Below are 24,453 nucleotides of genomic sequence, written 5' to 3'. Positions count from 1 at the left end.
TTTTCGTTCAAATTTCCAATTAGATTCCTTGGAAAAATTGTTGTTTCGTGAATTATGTCACTGTGTTCATTCACATGTACATTGTATCATAACATAGACGATCTGACCTTATACAGTATCCGTTAGGACGTAAATCTAATGAACACATACCATATATTCTATAAAACAATGTAAATAATTACTAATGTTTAATATTACGAAACTGGCTTCTTGTTTAATAAATACTTACTCAGTTACTTGTAAATGCTGATAAATCAAGTCTAGTCTTCGGTCTCTGAGCGTAGGTTTGACGAAGCGTTTAAGATGTCGTTAAAGATTAATTGTTAAACAATTTATATTGCAACGTTTTCCATTTTGATTAAAATACATGTCATATGGTAATGTATTAACCATTGCATAGCAAGGATCATTCGATTAACTTCGATTTGTCTTATAAATATTTCTGAACTGGATGTACAAGTAACCACGTACATTCGCTTCATTTATTTTACTTTGTAACAGAATTTATTATTTTTCAATTTTATTTTTATGATATTGTTAATAGCAGTCATTATATATTTCTTGTATTAACACGTTGGATATTTTTCTTACTTAATTCAAATAGACAGAGACTTATGAGATAAAAACAGTAACTTATAACAACTCATATGTACAAAGTGAGTAAGCTTTTTCCTCACTACAAGCATTACAATTATACATTTATGATAAATGTGATACTTTTGATGTATTTATAATTTTCGCTTACATGTATTTAAAAATTAAATGTGTGCTTAACATAATCATTACGCGTACTATCAAATAGAAATTTTAATAATTTTATAATAAATAAAAAAACTAGTCAATTAACACAGCGCCATCTAACCCCACGGTAAGCAGAGCTTGTGCTATAGGTATTGACAGACAACTGATATAAATACTAAGATATTTTTTATTTTCTAAATACGTAAATAATATACATAGAAAACACCCAAACCGATACAAACAACTAATACACGAATACAAATGTTTACACCGTGTGAGGAATCAAACCCGCGACCGTCGGAAGAAAAGCGGTGTGCTCAACCGCTAGACTACGGAGACTGTCAATAATGGGATGTCCGTAATGGGATAATCCATGGATATTTTCGTATCTTATCTTTTGTCAGTGCCGCACAGCGAGTCAGATTCCATTAGCACATTGGATAAACTTTGCTGGCAACCGGTTGATTCGTAATCAATGAAAGATATATTTGCAATCCTTGCCAGTGTTGCTATATGATTATTTTGCATTACTTCAAATTTCGGCCAAATGCCAGCTGATTTTGCAATTTTCTCAAATTCCTAAAAATTTCCTAAAAATTCAGGTTATGAAGAAAATTACCCCTAATATACATATGTTGTTATTAGTATACCAAATACTATAAAACATATAGTGCTAGCTGCGCCCGCGGTTTCACCCGCATGAAATTTTAAGCCTATATGTTATTCTGATGTAATAAGCTAAGCTATATTACTGTAAAGTTTCTTTTAAATTCTTACAGTAGTTTTTGCGTGAAAGGGTAACAAACATCCATCTATGAATCTATCATCTGTGAATAATCTATATAATATCTATGAATCCATACTCACAAATTTTCGCATTTATAATATTAATAAGATACACCGTGATAGTTTGGAAATATTGTAATGTTTGTTTAGTCCCACAATGACACACTGCCATAAACCAACTTTAGTGTATGGGGTACAAATCCCCAAAAGTTTTCCTCAATCGCCACAAAGACTCGCAAATAAGGAAACAAACAACAACAATCTGGTAATATTGATCTTAGCTAATACTGTAAATGTAATAATTTCTGTGTTTGTTTGTTTGAATAGAAATAGAAATAATCTTTATTCAAATAAACTTAATATATTTAATAAATATTTTTTCTTTCTTTCATTTTATATAAGCATTTTTGAAAAGTCACATTTATTCATTCAGAAGGCAGACACTTCACAAGAAGAAAGAGCAAGAAACTTGTGTGTTGGATTTTTTAAATAAATGTTGTTTTAAGCAGATGTTTTTTATTTATTTACATTAACAAGGATTAGGCATACGACAATCAATATCGAAACCGCTACGCACTGATCTAATCTAAATAGGAATATCGCTCTCTTAGCATTTTAACGAATCTAATAACAATACGGCGTCTGTGGTCTAGCGGTTTAGCACACCATCTTACTTCCGATGGTCGCAGATTCGATTCCTCGCACCATACAAACATTTGTTTCATGAGTATAATGGTTTATATCAGTCTCGGTGTTTTCTATGTATATTATGTATGTATTCACAAAAAATGTATTTAAATATTTCTATCAGTTGTATAGTAACCATCTGATTACCTTGGGACTAGATAGCACTGTTTGAACGATCCATGGTTATTATTATTGTATATTATAATAGTAAATAACTTTTTTTTTATTGTAAACCGAAATTTTATTTTTTTATATATGATATAAACACTAAATTTGCAGCTGGATGGAACACGTCAATTAAAACCGCATTCAAATCTGTTAAGCCGCTTCTGAGATTAGTGCGCTTAAATGGTCAACTGACTGACAAAATTCTACGAACTACAGCTTTGACCTCAGAATATCTGTTTACATTTACTTAGCACTTGTATTTCTGTATAATCTAACAACACGTCTATACCTAATCTTTAGAATACAAAAATATGTTCGACTGAAGGAGTTGTATAAAGCATTATTAATAAAATCTTTAGAAGTAACTTTTATGGCTAAAATATCTGCCATTCATTTCCCCGTCTTTGTATCAAGAGTATATCTTCATAGGCTATGTTTTTAGACATGTATTAACATGGTATATATATAAACAATGAAAAATTTATCGACTATCGAAACTTGAATCATTCCTAATCATTCTATCTATTTAAAAAAACGATTGAAAATCCGTACAGACAGCGACAGCGACTTTATTGTAATGATGGAAAAGTCTAATATTATTCGATTATATTCATATTCCAATAAAATTATAGTTTTTTAAAACTTCTTCATCCGACCTACGAATGCGATTAAGTGCTGACATACAGAAACTAGAGCCCAAAAAATGGATTATTCTATTATATAAAACCTTAATACTCCAATAAAATGAACGATTAATTGATAATCGTTTTTTAAAAGACTTTTTGTTATCCAACCTAAACCGTCAATATCCGGACGATATCACATAAAGAAATTTGCGTCCAAAAAATAGATTTCTCTGTTATATAACATCGCTTGTTCGAGAAAAATCAATTACTGTTTAATTATTCATTATACTTACAAAATAATCGAGTGATTAATAAATCGATGTTTTATGCGGTATGACACATCCCTACTGGCAAATTCCACCACATTAATTGCCCCCATGCTGGAAAATGTAGCCATACAAGTTGAGAGCATGTTCTATAAACGGAATCATTTGTATATTTTTACATTTATTATTATGTGTAATTATTCGGATACGGAATTAACATGACATAATATCTCCAAACAACTCACACAGCCCCATCTAGTGATAAGCTAAGCAGAGCTTGTGTTATGGGTACTAGACAACTGATAGATTATTTTTTGTAAATACACACATATTATGCATAGAAAACACCTGAACAATCATACTCATGAATACAAATTTTTGTATCGTGCAAGGAATCGAACCCGCGACCATCGGTAGTAAAGCGACATTCTAAACCACTAGATCAACGGGGCGGTCAAATTAATTATCTACATAAAATATTTTCTATCTTTACATACTTTTACATATTTATTTAATTTATTCGTTAATTATAGCAAAATAAATCTTTGATAATTCTCGATATATCAGAATTGAGATGTCGCGCTATTTAACAGTCGAAACTTAATTTGTTATTTATTTCAAACTAACTGCCCGCCCCAGCTTTACACGGGTGTACATACATTATACACATAAAACTTTAACTTGTATCACTCTACCTATATTTGAAAACTGCATTAAAATCCGTTGCATAGTTTAAAAGATACTATGTAAAGAAAAACTGATTATTTTTCATACAAATTGAAATAATGTATTACAATATTTAACAGTTTATTTTATTTACAATCCACGCTGGAATCAAGCTGATGTAAAACTGATTGAATTGAGAGATTCCAGTAAAATTGATCTTATGCGAGTTTAATCTTGACCGCAATGATATACGTTTTACACGTATAAGGCGAACCTTGCTCTATCAATAGGAAGACAGCGGCGAGCTTTGATACTATGTATATAATCACAAACAAGATGCCATTTCCTATAAATAATTTGTGCTTTAAACGCCGCACATTCTTTCATTATTATTATTATTTATCAATTCATAACAATAATTATTGCGTCGAATTACAAAGTACAAAATTAAATAATCTAAATCTAAAATAATAATGTCAAAATAATAATAATACCAATAATAATAATTTCCATTGTAACACTGACAAATTTCCCTGAAAATTAATATGCAAAATAATTTTCAAAAACTCCGCATTAACTGCACCTTAACTTATACAATTTTGTATTGTATTGTGTAAAATTAAATTTGCATTTTGTTTCTTCGAAAGTGCTTTTATTTAATTACATGATCCAACAGGAATTTGCTTTTACTCTCTAACTCTGTATTGAGTAATTGTAGTCTATGGTTCAATTTTTAGTCTTCCCAATAGGGAAATAGGTTTTCTAATTAAGACGTAGTCTCTGTGTTTTAAATATCCTCTGATTATTGAACATATTATAGAAATAATTATAAAACGATACAATTATAGCAATTAAGTACCCACAGTAGTTTAAAAAAGGAAAGGCTGGAGATGTGGGCGTTGAGTAAAAATCTATTAATCTTTGTGGGCCAGTGTTGCCATCTATCAACCGCCTCTACAATTATGACCATTACAACGTTCATTACCAGCGTAAAATGACATGCGGTGAGTTTTAAAAATATGCTCATGTCCATAGCTCCGTGTTATAAAAACGTAATGTTACTGTTTATAATAATTTTATAACTTAAAGACATGGTAATGTGGTAACCACATTCCTTAATTGCCCACTAAACATTGCTGTGCATATGTTATAACTATACGGGAATTGTAATTTTAGAAGTTTTAGAACACATAAAAAGCCACAGATCAGATAATGTGGAAAAATTATATGCTGGAGTTACTGTTGCCAATCATACCTACCTATTTCTCATAACAGAATAAATTATAGGAGAAGGATTTCTCGGTTAGGCCACATCAAAAAATTATCGGTTAAGACTTAATGGTATTAGAAAAAACGTTATGAAAGATACAAGTAACAGCACCTTTTGAACATGAAAATAATAAAATTCTCTAAAATACAGATATGTGAATGTACCATAGCTATTAGCAAATTAAAAAAAAATATTTGGCACTTGTACTTATAACTAACTGACTTTGTAACATAACTTGACTCCTAAACATCTTTCCATAAAATTTCAGATTTAAAATTTGTTCCTGCTATTTCTAATTTACTTACCATAAATAGTGCTATAAAAACAGCCATTGATGTTGTGGAATTTTATGACTCAATTAATGGCAATAACTTAATACTGTACTACAAAAAATATGCCGATAGCGCTGGCTACATATTGCACCAATAAAACATCTTGCAATTTATTATTAATCTATTTTATTTTTGAGAAATTTTTAGATATAAACAGAGAGACAATTTTCATTTTTATAAATATAAAAAAATACTTTTCTAAGGTAAGTTGATTTGATATTGAAAATTATCCTGTCAAAATACAATGCTCAACTAGAAATTCGCAATTGGACTTAATTTAGGGCCAAAAATGAAACAAACACGTAATAACTATACCATCAAGACTGCGATCCTAGAAAGAGCAGTGACATTGCCCACTATGTCCACATTTCGCTCAATATAGTTTGAATTCAACTTGACAAAAACCATCGTAGCCATTCTAAGAATATCCTTCAATTCTTGTCTAGGTAGCGAACTTTGAAAAGAGGACGAGCACGATAGATCTATGCAGGGCGCATTATTTGTTTTGTGTCTTAGCATCTGACACTGGCCCAAAACCCTCAATAAAAATTTGCAGGGGGCGAGAGGACCGCTGGACACTAACCTAAAAGTTTAATTATACGTCAAAATATCCTTTATTTTAATTATTATGATAATTAACAAGAATGGCGAACAAGCTGACGGTCCATTGGATTTTTAATACTACGATAGTAACAAACAAGCATACAGCCCATCGGACAGTAAATGATTACCGTAAATTAAGTATTTATTATCGTTATTTATTCATTGGAAATTAAATAATGATTACGAACTTACCTATATCTGTCTATTTGGTGTCAAATAGAATAATCTTAGCTTGCTTGCTTGTACAACCTGAATATTAGTGTAATTACTATAAAAACAAATAGAGACAACAATAACTTTTAATTTGGAAAAGAATAATGGTATTGTACAAAAACTATTACTTTTGAAAGTGATGAATATTTTCATTAAATAGAAGAAAGTGGGTTACCATATTTAAATGTGTGATCATTAGCAAGTGATAGGTGATCGCAGTGGGTATAGAAAGTGGTGCAACATTAGTCGATGCAACTACAAAAAGATTGTAAAGTCCGGCCGCTCAGAGATCGATTTTCTGACAGGCCGGAATTGAATGGGCGATGAATGAACTTTGAATTGACGTACAATTTTCGGCAAAATTTTAAATATCATTTAAAGACTATAATGTATATATGTATGGGTTTCATATTTTTCCCTACCATACATAACTAACGCATAAAAACATATTACGTCGACCCCAAATAAATGGGATAAGGAAGAAGCAGAAGATGATGTATTTTTTTCTACCATCCATACTGATATTATAAATACGAATGTCTGTTTGTATATTACCTTTGCGCCTGAATGTATTTTAATAAAAATTTATGTGAAAATAGATTGGTATCATGATGACCGGATATATAGACTATCTTTCAACTAAAAAAACCAAATGAAATCGAGGGTAATAGTTAGTATTCAATAATAATTCAATAATTTTTGTGCAGACTAATGGAACGCTCCGTGAAATCGGTAAATAAATTAATAATTATTTATTCTTTAATGAAAATAATTTGCGTGAACTAAATTTGCTTAGATTCTATTTGTGTAAATCTTACGTTTTATGATTTGTAGTGAATTTGATTAAACTATTAAACATAAAACTAGCAATTTAAACTTTTATTAATATAAGTATATATATACATAAAATATTAGATAGATACTATTACAAGCGACATGCCGCGGCATCACACGAAGGTTATTGGGATCTTCACTCATAATTAAAAAAAAATATAGATATATACGCTTACTTAACTTTTTATGGGTAAAATATTTTAAAGTCCATTGAAAATATAGTTTTGGAGTTCATTCATTTTAAAGAAAAAAATATATCATTCATTTAGATTATAGTTTAAAGTTAATTAGTTAAAAAGTAAAATAAGTTTAAAGTTAATAGTAGAATTTTCTGCTTACTAACATTTCTTATACCACAGGTTATACTGAGTAACCAAATATTAACAAATTTAATCACATTTATAATTAAAATTCTATTAATATACTTTTCAAATATGCACGTATACCTAAAATTCTAACACCAACATGCGTATAGGTCATTTTCTCAGTAACAATCACATTAAATTCCAGTCATTTTACTACCTACGTTACTAAGTAGATTAATTTTATGCCCACTGTCGGATGCGCCGGCGCAGTCGTTGGTTGGAACACGACCAAATAGAGTATTAGGTTATCCGGGTACATGCAAGCTCCACGTCAGACCGGTATGTTGTGCGGGGATCACTCGTGTCTAGTCATTATTCATTAATTAACGGACGGAATTACGGTAATCAATGAATACCTAATTGAAAGGGTTTTGTTTCCTCTTGGTGATTATACGAGTATGTTGATTTATTGTAAACGGAACACTGTGTTTATTTGTCATTCATGTATTTTATAGGAATTAGTAGCTACCGCTTTACTTTCTGTGGTCGCGGATTCGATTTCTCCCACGATACATTTGTATTCATGAGTATGATTGTTTGTATCGGTTTGAGGGTTTTGTTTCTTGTTCGTGATTATATGTTGTGAATGTAACACTGTTTTTATTTGTCATTCACTGTATTTTATAGGAATTAGTAGCTACCGCTTTGCTTATGATGATCGCGGGTTCGATTCCTCACACGGTACAAACGTTTGTATTCATGAGTAAGATTGTTTGTATCGGTCTTTGTATCAAAACATCTATGTACATATATTCTGTGTGAATTTACGAAAAAAATATCTAAGTTATATTTGTATCAGTTGTCTAGTGCCCATAACATGTGGGTCGAGATGGTGCTGTGTTAATTGTCCAGGGTTATTTATTATTTATTATCTGTGCTAATTTTTACGTCCAATAAGTTAAAGGAGAATGAACATGTAATAAAGTTTGTAAACGCGCGCGTAACAAAGAATATTCGGTACTACGTCGATATACATATACATATATATATATAAAATTGAAATAAGCCTTACAGTTGATTAATTTATTAAATATATATATTATATATATAACTGGTATAATTTTCGATATACCTACATAAGTGTGATAAAGTACTCGTCCACTCTGAAATTACTTGTGATAAATTTAGACCAAGAAAAAGCAATCGATATGCTCTTCATAAATTATATATAGAACCTCATTCCTTCCCGTATACGGCGGGCTGTCCAGGTAGAATTACAGCCGTGTAATCATGTGGATGACTACGTAACACCTCCATAACTAACTTACCACTAATAAAAACAATGTAGAGCCGCTTACGAACAATTTCAGATTTATGCCTGGTTTTTACTTAAAAGGTAAACCACGTCTATGCTAATTAGTTTTGTAGCAACGGAATAACAAGTTAAAGTCATTATCTATTATTAATCAACTGTTAGTGTAACTCTAGCAGGATATTTTAAAATCTGCACTGAGGAACTCCTTAAGTAACCATTAGACGTCTCTGATTGCTACGGTAATAGTTCCCACTTTTAACATAAATATAAAAGAGTAGCACTATACTGATCATTCATATAGTTTCCTCCGGGGTGCCTACAACACAGAGCTATTTACAACAATTAAAGAAAATCTACTCAGAATACCATGTAAATATAAAAATATAGGAAATTAAATGTCCCAAATTGAACCAACCAAGAATGGAACCTGGTACCTAATTTACAACATAGTACGACAGTTATTCCAACGTCTGTGTAAATAACTAAATAGATTTTAATCTGTCTAGAATTAGATGTAGGTTGTGTTAAAATAGTTTATGTAACATATTAATTACGAGTATATACTAGCTCTGCCCGCAGTTTCATCCGCGTGATATTTATAGCCTATATATGATTCTGATGTATCAGCTATATTACTGTGAAATTTCATTAAAATCCATTCAGTAGCTTTTGCGTGAAAGAGTAACAAACTTCCATAGATAAGATACAATCGTATATTTATAATAATAATTCAGCATAACTTGTACCTTAGAAACGTTATAAGGCATCAAATAAAGTAAAAAAAAGTCTCTGCATTTGTGTATTACCTCTTGATTAAAAAATTAACTATATTTGACATGAAGATACGAGAGGACATAAATAAGTTATCTGTTATCTAAAAACAGTAAATGAAGGTTCCCAAGTTATATACTTACATGATACTGACTTTGATCCCTCCATTTGCTGCAACCTTGTGGCTGTATGTCCTACTTCCCGCTCAATGGCTACCCTTTTTTTTTTTTTTTTTTTTTTTTTTTATTGGGTTGTTTGGGCTATTGTCAGATGTGTAGCACCTGTAGCACTGCGACCTACATAGATCTATTGTGCTCGCCCTTTTCAGAGTTCGCTACCTAGACCCGTCAGGGACAAGAATTGAAGGATATTCTTAGGAGCGATCGTTTTTATCTCCTCGGGAAAGAGTGTAAACTTTCCAAAGGAGATATTTCGTTTATGCATGAGTGGGCTACAACCACATAGGATGTGAAGCGGCGTTTCCTCTTCAGTTTGGCAGAATCTGCAGATACTTGTCGTGCATAGGCCTAGCTTAGCCATATGCTTGTTCAATTTGCAGTGTCCTGTGAGGGCCCTAGTCATCATGCATATGTTGTTTTTACTCAATTGCAGTAATCTATTGGAGTATTTGGTCGAGAAGCCCGATATAAGGTCTTTTGAATGTATTAATCCTGGCATTTCTTGCCAGTGATTCAGTGCTTCTCGTTTGGTTATTAATTTGAGATGTCCCAGTTTTAGGCAACGAGGCACACCACAGAAGGGTTCGGGGCCCAGTTGGACGGTTTTTGCCCCTAACTTTGCCAGATGGTCGGCATTCTCATTGCCTTCAATATTTGAATGCCCGGGGACCCATCTCAGTATAATATTATTTCTGCTTCCTACTTCATTTAGTAGCAGGATACAGTTTCTAATAAGTTTAGAACGGATTTCGTACGAGTTAAGTGCTAGTAGAGCAGCTTGACTGTCCGAATAAATGTATATGTTCTGATTGATGTAGTTGAGGCTTAGGATTACTTCCAGACATCTAATTAAGGCGTAAGTCTCTGCCTGAAAGATTGAGGCGTATTTTCCTAAGCCTATATAGTTGCAGATTTTGGGTTTTACACCACATATTCCACATCCTACATCATCTCCTATTTTGGACCCGTCTGTAAACCAGACTAGGTCATGCTCTGAGTGAGACGGTGTATGGTTATTTTGCCATTCGTCTCTTCCAGATATTTCGATTTTGTAATATTGTACAAAGTTACACTCTGGTGCCATATTGTCTTCAGGCATTCCCAGAATAGGATCACTCATAATCGAGTCTTGTATAGTTTTTATGGCCAGGGAATGCCAAGATATCCTCCTTTGGGAACTTATTCTGAGCATATTGGCTTTCGCCTTTTCCTGTATGAATAGAGGAAGGGGCGTCAAGTCCAATAATGCGTCTAGAGCTGCTCCCGGCGTGGTGCTCATGGCTCCTGTAATAATCAGACAAGCAATTCTCTGTAGGCTGTTTAGCTTGGTGGCAGCTGTGGATTGGAGGGTTTTCCTCCACCAGATTGCGCAGGCATAGGTGGTAAGTGGTCTCACCACTGCTGTATAAAGCCATAGGGCAATTTTGGGGTTGATTCCCCATCTGGGCCCCGCTACCCGTCGGCTTATACCTAGGGATGTTTTCGCCTTTTGAGTTATGTTGTCTATGTGTGTGTTCCATGTCAGTTTTTGGTCGAAGGTTACGCCCAGGTACTTGACTTCTTTGGAGCACTCTAATATTCTTCCATTTACTTTAGGCATGACAAGTTTGTCAAGTTTCTTCCTTTTTGTAAACGGAACAATTACTGTTTTATCAGGATTTACTGATAATTCATTTTCCTTACACCATTTAACTATGATGTTTAGTGCTCTTTGGATGCGGTCTGATATTGTTGTTGCACAGAACCCTCTGACCATGACTACTAAATCGTCTGCGTAGCCTTGTACCTCAAATTGGTTTTTGGTCATAACATCTAAGAGCTGGTCTACCGTTAGTAGCCACAGCAGTGGCGATAAAACGCCTCCTTGAGGGCATCCTTTGGTAGGTCGGATTTCTAACGTACTGTTGTGAAGAGTAGTTTTAATGGTTCGATTTGAGAGCATTGCTTTGATCCATTGAGTGGTGGTTTCATCCACTTTCTTGCGGATGAGTCCCTGTGAGATGGTCTCTATGGGCGTGTTATCAAAAGCACCCTCAATATCGAGAAATGCACATAGAGCTATTTGTTTGTCCTCAAAGGCCTTCTCGACCTTGTCGGTGAGTTCGAGCAAGGCGGTCTCTGTGGAATGTCCCTTGCGGTAGGCATGTTGATTCCTGTGCAGGGGAGCATTTTCGAGGATTGTAGCTCTAATGTGTTGGTCCAGAACCTTTTCCATGGTTTTTATTATGAAAGAGGTTAGGCTTATAGGTCTGTGAGACTTTGGCTGCGAGTAGTCTCTTCGACCGGTTTTCGGTACGTAGGTAACTTTGACCTTCGTTAATGGTTCTGGTATAAAACCCCAGGCAAAGCTGGCTCTAAATATTCTTACCAGATAGGGAGATAGGATGTCAAGCCCTTGTTGTAACAGGGCCGGGAAAATTCCATCTTCTCCCGATGATTTATATGGCTTGAAAGATTTTATAGCCCATATAATTTGTTTTGGTCGAAAAATCCTCGCAGCTCTGTTCCACGCCTCATGGTTGGGCTTTTGTAGATGTGAGCTTGGAGGGTTCTCCTTATCTCTTGAGATATGAACCGAGCCAGGGAAGTGGGTTGTAGATAGCAGCTGTAGAGATTCTTCCTCTGATGTCGTATAGGTACCATTGGGCCTTTTCATAAGTCCAATTTGGTTATTTGGCGCCTTGGCAAGCATTTTGTGTAATCTGGATCCTTGGGGAGTCTGAGTTATCTCCTCGCAGAAAGCACGCCATGATGCTCTTTTGGCTTTCCTAATTTCGCAGTAGTATTCCGTTTGGGCTTTACTATATTGGGCCCATTCGAAAGGTCCCTTTTTAGCCCTGTTGGATAATTTGCGAGTTTTCTTCCTCAGCTTTTCTAGACTCTTATTCCACCAGGGTGTTTTACATTTGGCGGTTTTGGTTTTGATGGGACAGTTGTTCTGGTAGGCACTTATTATGCCACTTAGAAGTATGTCCACAGCGAGTTCTAGTTCTAGAGGAGATTTGATACTCTTCGGAAGGTCCGCAATTAGGCTTGTAAGACTGTCTCTGTATTTAGGCCAATCTGTAGCCTTTGGGTTTCTGTAGAGTATGGGGTTTGAGTCTGTTGCAGCCTCAATTGTGAATCTGATGTGCTTGTGATCAGACATGGAGTTCTCATTGCTGACATGCCAATGAGTGATATATTCGGCCAGTTTGTCGGTCGCGAGTGTTATATCTAGTACCTCTTGTCTTGTGGCAGTGACGAACGTCGGTGTGCACCCTGTATTTAGGATTTGAAGACAGTTGGTTAGTATAAAATCATCAAGTGACTTACCTCTGGTGTTGATGTCAGAGCTTCCCCAGTTTGTGTGATGGGCGTTTGCATCGCAGCCCACGAGGAGTTCGGCCTTGTGCTTACGGGCGTATTCCACCACAGGCTGTAGGCCGGTTGTCGGGTCTTTGATGATTTTGTTGTTTTCATCATGTCCAGGTAGGTATGCAGAGCAGACCAGTACTTTTGACCCTGTGCATCCAGGGAAATTGACGAAGGCTGTCACTAGGTCATCTGTACATAGTTCTGGAACAGTCAGAAAATCTAGTTTCTTATTAAAAAGAATGCATGCTCTAGGTTTAGTGCCAGTGGTATTAAAAAGAATATTACCTGAGGCATTGAGGCCTAAAGGCGTGGCTTTGTTGAGCCATGGCTCTTGTATCAGAGCAAGGTCCAGGTCGTTTTTGCGGAAGAGGTTTTCTATGACCGCTGTTGCTGCCATAGCATGATGTAAGTTGACCTGGACAATGTTGGCTCTGATACATTGCTTGCGTGTGGGCGTGTTAGCAGCTTCCTTTCGCCTTCCCTGTGGGACGTGGGCGTCCCTTTGGGTTGCGATTGGAAGCTGTGGCGCTCCTGCCGCGATCTTTCCGTCCCGTCTTGAAACTGGGGATCCTCGTCTGCGAGGTCCCCTTTGGCTGGGGAAAGCTGCCTCTGGCGGGTTTGGCGTTGGTGTCTACGCCCTTCGCCGCTTCGGATGGTGTGGGTATTCCTGTGGCAGATCTTCCATTACCGTCCGAAGTAGGCTGCTGTGTAGGCGTGGAGATCCCCTTGACCCGGAACAGGACCTTTTTAAAGCCAAGGTTGACTTTATAGTCCTGTGTTCTGAGGAAGTCAACCGAAGGCTCGTCCAGAGATACGGTCAGGACTGTACCGTTCTCTTCAGCCTTACGGTTGAGTATTTTCCACAGTTCGGAATTTAGGCAGTCATTTTGGGACTTCAGCATTCTGAGTGCCTCATCGACCGACCTTGTCTCCGAACTGGGGATGAAGGCCGTTCCAATGGCTGGTTTGGGCATCGCTCTCTCGTCCAACACAGAGAGTTCTGCGTCGGCCCAGGGTTTTAGGGAGGGCGTTATGCTCTCCAGCCATATTTTGGTCGGCTCATTCTGGCAAGTGATTAGCAGCCAACCAGGTTTGAAACTGCAACCTACAAATCGAGGGCCCTTCCCAGCTTCCGTGATCTTGCCAACTTCCCGGAGAACTGAGGAGCGCACCATGCTCATCATTTCGTCCGTCATTGGGGCCGTGTGTCGGATCCCCACTCGGAACGATTTGAGAGCATCCTTATAGGTTGCAGTTTCCTCCTTTGCGTTTACGTTCGTCCCTGTAGTCGTTACGCGCTGCTTGGGTGCAGGCGTTCGCAACTGGTGGGCCGTATTCGTAGAGCGCTTAGTTGAGCTACTAGTGACACTTGTTGGTGCAAACACCATTGGGCTTGAAGAGCCACCTGGTGTCGCAAGTGCCTGGTATGTGACTCTAGGTGTCTGAGGTACAGTAGGCGCTGGTGACTTTGCAGTCTCCGCTGCCTGGGTACCTTTCCCGGTGGGCGTCGGCTGCGCCACGCGAGGCGCTTTGTGCGTATGCTCCTTTGGGGACACCTCCTCTGACCGTGGGCGCTTGATGGATCTTACCTCTGAGGGCTGGTCTCGCATTGGCTTCCGGCAGAGTTCTAAAGCTTCATCAGCCTTGATGTTGGCGGCTATTAACAGTTTTAGGCGTTTCCGCGCTGCTCCTGTTAACCTCCTTCGTTTTGGTTTTGGCTTTGAGTCCTTTTTGGGCGTTAGACCTAGGTCATCCGTCCCTGTAGGCTCAACAACCATCTCCAAACAGTTTCCGTCATCGGATGAAAGTTCTTGGCGTTCATTTTCGTCCAAGGTACTTCCTTCAAGCAGTTTCTCAATGTCATCGATGATGTCCATATTGTGAGAATATTTAAAAGTCGTCCACTCGATGTCCCACCCTCCTCGGAGCCCGCAAATGGGGATGCCGCAATGGCACCAGGATCTTCTCGAGTGGATCTAGGAGCAGAAAGGTGGCGTCTTTGCGCGACATCGGGAGTTCGGACAACTGCGGCTAGAGAACTTCCACAGTGCCTTACCCCGTCAGCATGGCCGACTACCTTCTCCGAAGAGACCTTCCCACTCCTCGCCGTGCTCCTGTGACGGTAAAGCACTGGACCATTTCCCGAGCAGTGGCTGGCTGCTCAGGCGACCGTTTCGCCAGAAATATGGGCCAAAGGAGGCGTGTTGTCGCCCGGAGGTAACTGCTCCGACCTCCGATTGACTCAACCTCCCAGGATCCCGTCTTCCCCGCTTACGGCGCTCAACTGCGCAGGCCTTAGCGCAGGTAGGTGCAGGAAGCTATTTAAATTTAATAGTATATAGGTAAAAATATATATAAGAAGGCTATAATTAGTTCTGGTGCTTGCCCAGGCACATTTTATTTATAAATACACTATTGATACAATATATATACATATGTGCTGCAGACTCACCTACTAGGTGCAGCTGATTGAAATAAATATGATAGTTTGAAAGAGAAGAAGGATATATTAATATAAATATGACACTACTTGTAAGTTATTTTATAATATACATACATATACTGTATACAAAGACCCTCGCTATTTATCCGGGCTTGGGACCGGCAACTTTGGAGGAGCGGATTTTGTGGTCCTCTCCAGCCGAAAGCAGGCTAGGTTATGGCTACCCTTACATGACTAGTTACCGTGTAATAACTGGTAATGGTTGGATTAGAATGTCTCTTTTAGTTTAACACTAACATGACATACAAGAAAGGCTCGTAGTAGGTAAATATAAGATATAATGACTTATTCCCATCAATTCATTGCTCGTATATTTTCCGTATTTTCTGTTCGTAGTATTTTCTACTCAAACAGATCTGTAATATTGTAAACGGCTTTTTCTCGGTGTTTTTGTACTATAGAATACATGTATTATACATACAAACCTTTCTCTTGAATCAATCTATCTATTGCTGAGCTGAAGTGAATTAAAATCCGTTGCGTAGTTTAAAAGATATAAGCGTAGAGATGGCAGCCACTTTGTTTTATACTATATAAAGATAAAATATAGCAAACGAAAGTGATTTGATATAAATGGAAACCGCATTCATATTATGGGAACTGGCAAACGTCACCTGTATACGTAAATTTGTACATACGCCATTCTTGTAAGGCGTCTTTGTGTTCTTAATTATGAGTGCAAATACTCAGCGGGAATATTATCTCTCTATATATCTAGAAGGATGACATAATTATAAAAAAAAAATATGTATTGTACCGGAGCACAACTGGATATCAATTGCTCCAGAATAGAATAATATGGAGAAGATTGAAGGAGGTAAGGTGATAATTTTGTTTAACAGTGGATCAGTAGGATACACTGTAAATCAAATTTATGTTACAAAAGCGGTTGTTTGACGGCAGAAATAAAAGATATTGCACTTCTGTCTTTCTACAAATCAAGTAAAATGTATGCTTATACAAAAATATGTTTTTCTAGCCACATTCCTTGCTAAATATCCTGTGCAACATTTGTATTATTACTGCCCATTGTCTTGCTTTACCAAGAATAGCGGCCATTCTCACAAGCGCAAGTGAAGTCGCTAAGTTATGCGTGAGATATGACAGACCGACACATAGGTGCTTGTAACTCCCTATAGCTATAGGAGTTAGGTTCAATATAAAATAAGTTATTATTATAACTTGTAATGAAACTTATTGCGCATGCATGGCAGTGCATAAACTGTAGTGCTCGTGTCACACTAAGTAATAAAATGTTAGTACGTTTTGGTTGAGGATATAAAAAATAATATAATTGAGTAAGATTTCTCATATTAATTAATGTTATTTTAGATAGATAGATTTATTTAATACTTTATTAACCAACTAAGTCATATAGCCTACATGACTTAGAGAAATATACATGAACAAATAAAAGAAAAAGAAGTGACTTTATGTGCCGCAAAGTTGAATAACCAATAAATTTTAGACATTTATTAATTAGACTATCTAAACTTAGGTTTACAAGGTTTCTTCTAAAATGCCTTTTTTTTATAAGTGCGTAAGTATCGGTACTTTGAGGGTGCTCATGTAAGTATTATTGAAAAGCGATTGAAGTACTGCTTTAATGAGTAGACATCGATTACTTATAGCTATTGGAACATCCCTGCTAATCTGGGATGTCAGTGCTAGAGTCTATAAGATTACTACAATCCAACAACTTGTTTGATGCTCTAATCGTATGAGTAAAACAAATCATGTTACACGAAAATCAACCTTGAACTCGTCTATATACGGTTGTAAAATCCGTGTGATGAGAGTTAACCGACTTTAGGGTCGTGTGTACACGCTTCTAGACACACAGTGGTCAGAAAAGACAAACCAAATTCCATTACGAGCTAACAGCCACACAGAAGCAGTGACGTAGCTACCGGAAGATCAACGTCGGGGCCCTCAAGATCAAAGGGCCCTAGGAGCCTGATCAACAAACTTTTAATAGAAGGGAAAAAATTCTCACACTTTCGAAATGTATAAAATAGATTGATATCCGACTTTAATTATGGCAACTATTTTAAGCTATTCTAAACTAATAAGGACATTCCAGAGCCGTAAAATCGTCTTTTTTTGTTACTTTTGATTTTCTTGTGATATATCTATTTCCCGAGAGGACTTGGGAAATATATAAAACCACGTTAAAAAATTCACAAAGTTACAAACACATGTGTGAAGTCGGGATTAGACCTTAAATAATATTTTTAAATTTGACTTACAAAACCTCAACAGTTCACCATATTGCCCCAGTTTTTCGGGCCTGTTACCTAACTACGGATCTGTACAGACGCAAACACTGGCATTAGCTACATAGAAAAAACAACAATAATATTCTCTTACAAAACCGTTATGAAAATTCTAGAGGGCTCAGTGTACACAACACCTAACCACGTCTATGCTAATTGGTTTTGTAGCAACGGAATACAGTTTGACGACACTGTGTTGCCGTATGTACACATATATCTATGCTAATATATAATAATAGTGTGTTTGATTAAAAAAAAGCTTTTTATATTTTTGACCTAAACATAAATCTACCGGAAGACTTTCTTTAAATCTAATTTAGAAGAAATAAGCGAAAAACAGATAGACTGAACAGCCAGTTTACACGTTAAAAAGTGTTTTTTTTCGGATAGTTAGCTTTATATATTAACACTTTTTTTTTTTTCAAAATACAATAGTATCATATATTACTTTAAGCGATAAGGTCGCCCTAGGGTCAGCACATTTACTTACAAAGTTATTTTTTATTAGTAAATATATTTCTATGCACAATAAAGAGTTTTATTATTGATATTTCTCCTTTCCGATGTTGGTTAAAAGATTTAGTATACGATAGCTTAAAAATATATAAAACCATTGGACAATAATTAGTCAATATTAAATAATATCGCATTGCCTACTTCAATAAACAAATGAAATATAAATATAAAATAATAATATTATAAACACGAAAGTTTGTGAGTATAGATGTTTATTACTCTTTCAGGCAAAAATTACTAAACGGATATTGATGAAACTTTACAATAGTATAGCTTATCATCAGAATAACATATAAGCTAGATATTTTATTGAAATTTAACGGGAGTGAAACCGCGGACACAGCTAGTTTGTATATAATTAAGTTACATAAAATACATATACATAAAAAACCTCCCATTACTGATTATGTAAAAAAATGTACATAATATATATAGAAAACCTCCTGTTTCTGAAATCGGTCAAAAGGCATTAGACTCAAACAATACAGCCACTGAGAGGTTGTAACAGGACACCATGCTTTCAAAGCAGACATAAAAAGGCAAACAAAATGGAAAACTTCCGCTTTTCTTACAAATAGTTGTTTATCCCCTCAAAGTATTGAGTTTTATAGAGTGCGTTGATCCCGGACTGTATGTAGGTACAATCCATGCAGTTTGTATTTGAAAAGGATACATAAATCCAATAATCTATTTTATAGAATTAGGTGTTATTTTGCGGACGTCTATTTTATTACTTATGGATTTATATTATTTTGTTTAATTCCGCTACCATTAGCATGTGTGAAACAACAAATACATATTTAGTGCGGAAACCTGACTTAGACATCAGACCTGAAGGTTTCCAAGTATCCGAAATCTTTTCATTGTCTAATTAATTTCTTTTAATGTCTCGTTTTGCGACGAAACTCATATCACAATATGGGTATATGTTACATCCAATATAAGGGAAGTTTAGACAACTGATATAACTACGTACTTTTTTGTTTAGATACAGATATATTTACATATAGAAAACATCAGGACCGATACAAACAATCATGAATACAAATGTATGCATTGTGTGGAGAACCGAACCCGCGACCATCGGAAGTAAAACTGTGAGTTAAACTGCTAAACCACCGAGGCTTCAACCGAAGCAGCTGGCAATACAAGCTGCTTATTGGTTGAAACAGATGAGACACAGGTTCCTATAAAGTCTACTTCTCTTATCGAAAAAATTTATAATTATTTTCGTATAAGACATACATTCGTAACCATACTTTTATTGATTAGGAAGTTTGTCTATATGTCGTTAAACCTCCAAGAATATCAAACATGTAAAACAAAATTACTATATAAACTTTTATCTCTTTTTACAGGATTGTCGCACTCCTGACCGCTGTCACCATAGCTAATGGAGCCTCATCATCCTCAAGCCACAACAACATAATGGACGACAGTAAAGAGCCAAGCACACACGAACTCCTCAGCTCCCTCGGCCTCAAAAAACTCAGAATACCAGCCGCCCATCATAGGAAACGGCTAGCTGAACAAGGCAGGCGGCACGCAACTGGAGACTCTAGAATGTTCGTCATCAAACTCCCCCCGAACACAAGCTACTACACCCATGCAGATCCTGCTCCAGCCGCGGCTAGAACTCTGCCCCTACAAATGACTAGTAATGGCAAGCCGGCAAGAGTCTACCATTGGAATATTCCAGTGTTACAGAAGCTGGCCAAGAACCGCCCTCAAGCGAGGTTCGACGATGACGTGGTAGACGTTGAAAGCACTCCCACATGGACCAAAGAGGGAAACAATCATCCAAACTCGTTGAATGCATTGGCTTACTATGTACCAGCTAAAAAGACTTCGTTCAGAAAATACTTCTCGGGCAACGGGAAACCTAAGTCTTTTTATATCATAGAGAAAAATAAGAAGGCTGCAGAATACCACAGATTATTGCCTTAATTTATTACTCTATTATATTGAATGTTAGGGGTGTTTTACAATATCAATATTGGGTGATATTTACATTTTGGATACATACTAAATGCAGTTTTAAATTGAACATTTGATCTCATCACATAACTACTAAACTATCGAAGACATTGTAAAATTTTATAAATTTATCAAAAATACATCAATAGTTTCCTAAATTGACAAATTAATGTAAATTCGATCCAAAATATATGTTAATGTAATATCGCCCTTAGTGTAAATTTAACATGTATAATTAAGTGCTTGTGAGACAATAGCCCTGTGTTTTTATTTAAAAAATAATTTAAAAAATCTCATTTTTAGGATTGGCAATACATTGCTTTGGTTAGAAGCTAATAGGGAGTTAACAGAAACCGGTTATTTGCTAGAGGTGCTTATAATAAGGACTGGTATTTATGCATAAAACGAGACGTACTGATTGGATAATTGATACTTTTTTAAATGATCTGATAAAAAAAATATTAGCTACTTGCAAGTAACCATTACAATAATATTTTAAAATCGAGCCATCCATTTCTGTTCCTAATATCTATAACAAATCACATTTTATAGAAGTTTCTAGAAGATTCAATTATAAACATTACCATTGTAACTAAATGTTACTTTGAGAGGTGATATGTTTGAAATAGTTTATTTCATATAAATTCGACACAATATTAATTGTTTTTGAAGTAAATTAGATTTAAGATATTAATTTGTATTAATTATTGACGGTTTTCGAATGTTTTTATATTGATTTATATTAATGAACGATTAGATATAAACAATATAAGGGCCAGAAGTGTCTTTATCCAAGACACCAGGCCGTAGAACCTACAGCGGTGTCACGAACTGAGAACGAAATACGATAAAAATATATAGTAGTTCAATAAATATTTTTAATCTGTACCCAATATATTTAAAAAGAAAATATCATATTTATCTTTAAAGCAGACAGTTCAAATCATGGTCATGTCAAGATTGAGGATTTGATCTGATATGGAAAGTTCCTTGTTTACATATACATATGTAGTCATAACTGAGTACCACTGTCATGACTGGCTGTCTGGTGATGTTATGGTACAGTTCACGTCACTTCACCACTTTTCATCAAGTGGGACGTATGCTTATTTGTAATTCCAGTCGAAAAAACTTACCTTGTAAACTTTCGTGTTGAGTTTTTAAATAAATTTGACCTATTTATTTTATATATTAAAAAAAATCATTTTGCATTATCTATATTTACTTAAAGCTCGCTGTTTTAATTTAAAATGTACGTGTATATGTAAATTAATATAGTAAGTTATTTTGATTTTAATATTTATATAACTATTAAGCTTGAATTTTGTAGGTACGAATTAAAATTCATCTGGATCTAATTTTTTTTTTCATGTAATTGTGGCAAAACCACAGAAGTTAAAGGCTTTTAAATAGAAACAAAATGTTCAAAGATGCCAGTGCATTACAATCTTTTTTTAAATTATCAATATACATACAAAATATGTTCTCATTTTGAAATCTGATACTCTATCCTCATTTATTTCATATACCTTTTAGAATGTGTATTTATAATGGTACAATGACAAGACAAGTTCACAATTCCGTTCATAGATAATGAATAAATACTACATTAATTAGCAAATGTTAACTTACCTATTTACACTGTCTAATAATTTAAGAGTTATAAGTACATACCTATATTGTATTTTTAAAACAAATCTTCACTTCGTAACATTTGTTGTGACAAAGTGTAAAGATTTATTGTATATATTTACTGCTTCGTATATTATTAAATAATCGATAGGTGCTTAGATTTATTTGTAAGACTGCTAATACGAATTTAAATTATTATTTAGATGTACGAATAGCATTTTATACGTGTAAACATGGCTGCATTTTATATTCTACAGCCAACAACTTACTTGTAATTTATATTAGCAGTTAAGCTGTCAGGGTTAGTGAATAATATCACCACGGACAGGATATCTGCAAATTTATAGTAGATACTATACTGGACAAAAACTACACAGCAATATTAGTAGTAGTGGTATATTTTATCCACAAGTGGATAGGCAAAGGTACGAGACCATACAGCCTAATCTTCAGCACAGCAATATTAATATTACTATTACTCTGTGCTATTACTAATTTTTTTTCCCAAAGGTTTTATGGAAACGGGCCAAAGTCAAGTGTTTATAATGCTATAAAAAGTTGCGAACTAAAGGACGCATATTTAAAATACGCATGCTTTATATTTGAATGTAAAAAAACGTAATATACCTGATATTTCGTTCATTTATTTTAGTAGATGTTATTTTCACTCTATTTTACTACATTTGTTCGTCACAGTTATTGCTATAACATTAGCATTTAATAGTAGTTTAAGTATCTACCTATTTTGTACAACTTAATAGAACAATAAAATATTTCACTGAAATATTGTTTTTTTTTCTATGTAATTGAAATAGCAAACACGCTGATGGCCCACCTTATGGTAAGCGGTAATCATCGTCTATACATGAATAGCACCGGTATCACGTTATCAAGTGATGACCATAGTACCACTCATGCGTTGCCATTCCTTAGGACTATGTAATATTATGTTATCTGTGGTAGAGCTAAGATGTCATGCTTCCGTACCCTGTAATTTCAGTGCCTTATTACACAGCCTCATCTCCCCCTCGGGCCAAACATGAGATTTTAGTTATAGTATAAACTAAAGTATAAAGTAACTTAATTTAAACTATTATGTATCTATATAATAATATTATATGAGGCAAGATTTTCACTAAAATACTTTAAAATACCTTGATACTCTTTTAACCACTTTCTTTTTGGAGGCATAGCCAACCGAGTAACGATTGCTAAGAAAAAGTTTCATTATTTAAAACCCAAACAATAAAATCACCTAAATCATCTTGCTCGCATAATCCAATAATAAAGTTGGCTAAATAATACCGAAATAGTAGATGGCGACTTTATACAGAGTCTACTGCGATAAACGTATTGTAAATATTTATTATATTTTTGTCCGATTTGACTAGTAAAGTAGCTAAGGGCTCGCCTCGATATAGTTAGCAACTATTATTTATTTAAATAAATAGTATTAAAAATAAGAAGAAGGTAGAATGTGATAACTGGTAGTCATTCTAAATAGAAGTATAGTGTGTACCATTCCTTTCATGTAATTAAATATTTTCTATCCTATTAATTACTATTATCTATACATATAAATAAAATTGGAGTGTCTGTTTGTAATATTGAAATAACCTTTTTTATTATAGGCATATGAATATAAATACGATATATACACCAAACTAACATTTTTTACAATTTTTGTCTATCTGTCTGTCTGTCTGTTTGTTCCGTCTAATCTCTGAATTGGCTGAACCGATTTTGACGCGACTTTTATTGGCAGGTAACTGATGTAATAAAGAGTAACTTAAGCTACTTCTATTTTAGAAATATACAGTTTATTTCCACGCAGACGAAATTGCGAGTACAGCTAGTAGATAATAATACGATGATTTCCAAAGTATGTATATAAAGAATTGGTCACCATAATGTTGTGTTAAGGCTACGAAGAAAACCCACTTCAATCACAATATTAGTGATAAGACAAAAACTACTAGTCAGATCTTGATCCAAACATGGGACCAGAAGAGAAACAACAGCTATCATTACATTTACTGTTTTTCATTACAATACTAGTTTTCAAAATAAATTCACAAGCTATTCAATTCAAAGAGTACAGAGGTAAAATTTTTTATGAATACTATGGTATTAATAACCTCCTCTTTTATTTTAAGCGGTTGAAAAAATTTAAATTATTGTATACCTGTGTTAGTGTACACAGAAGTATAGCACCGATTTCGAAATAAATTTGAATTTATAGTGCGACATCTATTTAACTATTAAAGAATCAAATGCCACCTATGAAATCAATGCTTCTAAGTGGCAAACTAGTACCACGATTAAAAACTAGATGGCGCTAAAACAAATATTTGGCATGCTTTATCAGCGTTATCTGTCACTACATGCGCGGCAGTCTGCGCGATTTATGAAAATCGCACCAAATGCTTT

At 35.0% G+C, this 24,453-nt stretch overlaps 1 protein-coding gene across 1 annotated transcript in view; it reads left to right on the top strand.

The window, feature by feature from the left end:
- LOC131846245 (uncharacterized) overlaps positions 1 to 21,706 on the top strand; it is a 71,865-nt gene extending 50,159 nt beyond the window's left edge. Inside the window, exon 2 of the mRNA XM_059195501.1 lies at positions 19,773 to 21,706. Coding sequence (XP_059051484.1) covers positions 19,773 to 20,361 — 589 coding nt within the window. The 3' untranslated portion in view covers positions 20,362 to 21,706. The remainder of the gene's footprint in view (positions 1 to 19,772) is intronic.
- Positions 21,707 to 24,453: the final 2,747 nt, after the last annotated feature.

Source organism: Achroia grisella, unplaced genomic scaffold (assembly GCF_030625045.1).
Source record: "Achroia grisella isolate CSIRO2021 unplaced genomic scaffold, CSIRO_AGI_Agris_v1 utg509, whole genome shotgun sequence".
Lineage (NCBI taxonomy): Eukaryota > Metazoa > Arthropoda > Insecta > Lepidoptera > Pyralidae > Achroia > Achroia grisella.
This window is presented reverse-complemented; position numbering and strand designations above follow the sequence as displayed.